General features: G+C 56.3%; 1 protein-coding gene across 1 annotated transcript; it reads right to left on the bottom strand.

The window, feature by feature from the left end:
• Positions 1 to 1,294: 1,294 nt before the first annotated feature.
• On the bottom strand, positions 1,295 to 2,786 carry LOC121018401 (tripartite motif-containing protein 15-like; the record flags this gene model as incomplete). Its single annotated transcript, XM_040457133.1, has 2 exons — positions 1,295 to 1,720; positions 2,685 to 2,786. Coding segments are annotated over 2 exons (528 nt in total), but the record flags the coding sequence as incomplete, so codon positions are not given.
• Between the last annotated feature and the right edge of the window lie 2,388 nt (positions 2,787 to 5,174).

Below are 5,174 nucleotides of genomic sequence, written 5' to 3'. Positions count from 1 at the left end.
TCTGCAAACCAGAAGGCCTGCAAAGCCCATCTAGATCGGAATCTCTAACACAACTTGAAAAGTATGTTTGGAGATGCTTCTTGGCTCATGGGCCCCCAGGGTAGACCCCCCTCCCCGGGGTTCGGGCCCCTGTGGATGCATGACCCACGGCTGTGACAGCTGCTCCCTAGCAGAGCACCGGGAAGGCGCAGGCACTTGGAGCAGAGGAAGGGAGAGGAGCTAATATTCACAGTTCCAGCGGCTGCCCCTTGAGAGTAGTGTTTGTAAATTCTGAAGGAAATGGGGCAGTTGAGGGGGGAAATGGTTGAAGGCAGGCTGCCTGGTCTTTCCACGTTCCGTGCTGACTGTACCTGATAGAAGATGTTCCCCTCAGAATTACGTTTTGGTGTTAACGCTGCCTCGAGCACTAATAATTTCGGGAATTAAATGGATGTTCCTGGATCAGCCTAAAAACCTGATTGTTGTTTGTTTCTTCACTTTTAAGGGGAAAATGTGTCCCTGATACCAAACAATCAGTTTTAAAAATGAACTCTTGGAACACAAACCTTTGAGTGGAGGCTGCCTGTGTGTGTGTCTGCCAAAGCAGTTTTGCGTTTCCGCGCAGCCCGCTGGAGGGCGAGGTCAGAGTGCCCCCCAATGTCCGTGCCCAGGGGACACAGGTGACGGATACAAAGTATACACCCCATGTGTGAAGGAAGCAGGACTGGGAGGAGGCCCTACCTGCTCTGGCTGACGCCCACATCCTACAAAAGAAAAAGAACATGCACTCAGTATCCTCAGGTCCTTCCCGCCAGAGAGCCTGCACATCCGTTCTTCGTAACGCATTGGCTCAAAGTTCTCCTCTTGAAGAAAGTTCTGTGTGTCTAATGACCTACCCATCAGACTATTCTTTTGCACCATGCCTCCCTACTAATGTGGGACTCTGGCCAGATCATTCAAGCTCACTTCTTTGTCTTAGCCTCATCTTGGGAGCGTGTTCTGCCTCCAGTGATTGAGACATGGTGGAGAACAGGGTCCAGGCCTTGAGTTACCAGCCGAACCTGATGTGACGCAGGATAACGTGAGGACCATCGAAACAGACGCCACTACGGAGTTCTCTCTGTGAACCAGGACCATGCGAGGCATTTGGTACGGATTGTTTATCATCTTTGCAGGAGCTCTAGGAAGGAGGTGCTACTGTTATCCCCATGTTTAGGCGGGCGCAAGGCTCGCTGAGGCCACACGGCTGGAAGAGCCTGCCCTCAAACCCAAGAACGGCTGATTCCAGAGTCTTTGACACGACCGCAGTGCAGGGTCAAGTCACCAGCCTTTCGGGGTCTGCCCCTCTGTAGCGTCTCTGGGCTGAAGAAACCCGACAGCTACCAGTCCCTCCTAGCAGAAGACCTCTGCTCCCCTCTCCTGCCCCTCTGCAGCATCTCCCAACCTCAGCTGCTGTCCCTGCCTGAGCAATCCCTCTCCCATCCCACGAGGCAGGTTGTGGACAGCCCCCCACATGTAGCAGGACACTTGCCAGCTGCTGGCAGTTCTCCAGCTCCTTGGCCTCAGCTCTGTGCCTGGCAACCTCCTCGGAGAACTTGGAGATGTAGTCTTCTCGCTCCTCGCAGACCTGCACCTCCAGCCCCCTCAGCCTGGCCAGCAGGAGGCCCCGCTGTTCCCTCAGCTCCTGCTGCAACTTCTCAAACACGGCTTCTACCTGCTGCTTCCTGATTTCGATGTGAGTCTGTGAGAGGCAAAAATACAGACGTGGCCAGGAGGAAGCTCAGAAGCTGGGTTCCAGGAGGGTCATCGGTATTCTTACTGTTAAGAGTGATAAGGACTAACTAAGTCTCTTGTATAATATGATGGGTCTCAGGGTAAACTTAACGTGATGAGGGCTATGTTCTTGTCCTACCTGGAGATTCTACCCGTCATACACATTATATCCTCCGAGCCACAATGAACTTTCACACTAACCTCGCCCCACCTCCCCTAGGGCCCAGGGGAGATGGCGGTAGTCATTAATCGGAGGGCCACGCAAGCAAAGGAAGTGAGGTTACAGGCAACGCAGAGTGTGTGGCATTGGTCTTAGCCTCCGACATTGCCTCCTGTAGGGCACACTCTGAGGGGGGCACAGGGATGCTGGAGATCCCTTCCTGTCCCAAAACTTGTCTCTTGGTCAGGGTACCAGAAATTCTCATACTGCAGCTTTCCTCTTGGATAAATAGCCATGTAGCTGGGAGCAGGGAGCCCCACCATTCACCTACCGTGCCCAGGGACACCCTCATGGTGTAGGGTCAGCCTCACGGCCAGACTAGAGGGCAGACCCTTGTATACACTTCCTGGCCCCAAGCTTCCCATCTGAAGGCGATGCTTTCGGGCACTGAGACTGGGATGGGAAGGGTTGCTGAGGGCCAAGGTTCTACAGCCATGTCAGCATGAACGTGGGCTTTGCTGTGTGGCCTTGGGAGCATCACTTTCCTGGACCTCAGCTTTCTGCTCTGTAAAGTGGCTGATAAGTGGATCTTGGGCTAGAAGTCATCAGAACCATTTCCAGCTGTGATGCTCTGGGATTCCAAAACCTTGACCCCAAATGCCCTTGTGCATACATAGGGAAGTGAATGAGAACAGTTTGCCTCTTCTCACCTGCCAGGCCCCCAGTCTGCTAAGAAAACCCCCAGAGGACAAGGTGCCCAGAAGCTCTTTACCAGAAGCATTTGGAACTTCTGGTCTTCCCGACTCTTTATGTCCTCAATCTCTTCTCCCTCCACCCTCAGGGCTTCCAACTGAGTCCTGACACCGTCCTGTAGGGAGAAGAATGGGCAGAAAGGGGTGGCTTAATTCACAGATACAAGTTGTCTGCTGGGTCCCAGGCACACGGCTGACCACTGAGGGATTCAGCGGTGGAAAGGGCTGACCTGAACAGACCAGCACCTGAGATGAGTCAGTCACGACGAAACTGGCAGCCGAGGTGGGAACACAAAGGGCACAGGGGGGATCTCAGAGACAGAAAGCACGTACAGTGGGTCTAGAGGGGTGGAGTGTACTGTGTGTCCCTGGACTGCACACGTAGAAATTGCTGAAATGGTTTAAAAAGGAGTGGGGGGAGAGAGAGCAGTGTCGGAGGAAGTAGCTACGTGAGAAGGAGCTGGAAGCAGGAAGGAGCAGGTGCCCAGCCGCCAGTCCAGCTGGATGCTCAGGTCCTGGGAGGGGCGGCTGGGAGATGAGGGGCACGAGGGAGCCATAGGAGGGTTTTGAGCAGGGAAGCAACGTGGTCTGCTGTGTGTTTGCGGAAGATGTACCTCGTGGAGGGTTGGAGGGTGATCGGAGACAGAGAGAGCAGAGGCAGGGAGCACGTCCGAGGCCGTCCAATGTCTGGGTGAAGCACTGAGAGCCTGGATTTGGTGGCGGTTGTGGGGACGAGGCCGAGTTAAAGACCCAAGAGGTGCCTCTGAGAAATCGCTTGCAGACCTGGTGACTGGATGATGAGAGAGATCTGGGGGCAGACAGAGGGGGCAGCGTCCCTGAGACTGGATGGGCCAGGTCATGCCCACTCTCACAAGGAGGAGCCCTGCCTGCCAGTCGCCCTTGCTGGCCCCTCCCGCCTCATCCCTCTGAGTCCAGCAGCCAGGGCTTTGCGAAGTCTCCAGTCTGGGTCCCGGGAGGCCTGGCTCAGCCTGCACACAGTGGGTGGATTGTCCCAAGGGCAGCCAACTCATGCTTACGGTTCTTGGCATCCATCACCGAGGGGCCTCTGAGGCTGGCGTTGAAGTTCCTGCAAGACTGTGAACAGCCACACATCCAAGTGACCCATGGCCCTCTACGTCTGGAAGTGTGCCCCGTGTCCCTATGCTGGAGTCCCCTGATGTGCCAGCCAGGGCCTTCACCTGGACCCCTATCCTGTTCCCTCCACTACGTGTGACCAGACACTGTCCCACCCCCAAAGGTCCGAGGTAAAGCCATGCTTCTTACCTGGTTGGGCTGGCAGGCCCCGTCCAGGAAGCCCACGGCGTGGGTGTGGTGGGAGGGGCCCTCTCGACAGCGCGTGCACAGGAGCTGAGCATCATGTCCACAGAAGAAGCATACCTTCTCCCCGTGTTCCTCACAATGCATCTCCTCCAGAGTGCCCAGCGGCACGGGGACTGTGACAGGGTCTGTGTGCCCCTCCTCCTTGCACCATGGACACAGCAGGACCTTGCAGGAGGGCTGGGCCCCCATCCCAGAGGGCAGATGAGGCACGGCCAGCAGGAGGTGTGTCCACAGGTCCTTTGTGGGGCCTCTTGCAGGCCGGACAGGTGGCCTCCTCGTGGGAAGGGGCTGAGGGCATCACGGTGCCTTCCCCAGCCTGTCCACTGAGGCCTCTGCCTCAGGCCACACGAATGTCCTTCCCCAAGATGAGTCACGTTTGCGTGAGTCACTGAGGGAAGACCACGGGAGGCTGAGACGGGGAAGCCACGTGTGCTTCCCCGGAACCACCCATCAGCTGAGTGGGTTCAAACTCCAGCATGGCTCGAATCACCCAGCATTTCCCAGCCTGGTCAGCCTGCTCTCTGTTCCTGGGCTGGGGAGCTGAGCACGGTTTCCTGGAACCACTCCCTGGACCACGGAGGGTGGAGAGACCTGGGAAGAGACTCCACTTCCTGTCCAGCAGAGCAGGTGGGAGCCATAAACCTCTGGCTCTGAGGTGTGTCTGGGGCGGCAAAGTCCATCCTGGGGCACGAGGTGCTCTCGGGGGCCCCTCCTCTGCCCAGGCTGGCCTCCTTGGCTTGTGCGCCCTGCCAGCCCCAGAGCCAGTGTCCCCAACAGGATGATGCTGGGTCACGTTGTGCTTCAATTTTACTCTCTAACTTCAGGCGAGAGAAGGCGAGAAACTGCAATATGAATGATTTGTATTGATAAAATTTGCAAAACCCAGCCCCAAAGGTAACAGACATTTGTGTTGGCTTAGTATTCTCATATTATTGTGTCCAATCTAATACCAACCCTTTGGGACAGGGATGATTACTCTCTTTTTACCGAAGAAAACATGTGAAGTCACGAAGCTGGGAAGCTGTGGGGCTGGGATCAGTCCTGGCCTCCAGTTCGGGCCTCCTTTCCTGGCCTCCTCTCCCGGCCTCCTCTCCCAGCCTCCAGTCCCGGCCTCCTCTCCCGGCCTCCAGTGCCAGCCTCCTCTCCCGGCCTTCTCTCCCAGCCTCTAG

The sequence above is a fragment of the Herpailurus yagouaroundi genome, unplaced genomic scaffold, assembly GCF_014898765.1.
Source record: "Herpailurus yagouaroundi ecotype Mexico unplaced genomic scaffold, PumYag 219, whole genome shotgun sequence".
NCBI classification, from domain to species: Eukaryota; Metazoa; Chordata; class Mammalia; order Carnivora; family Felidae; genus Herpailurus; species Herpailurus yagouaroundi.
The sequence above is the reverse complement of the archived record's forward strand: the minus strand, read 5'-3'. Positions and strand labels throughout refer to the sequence as shown.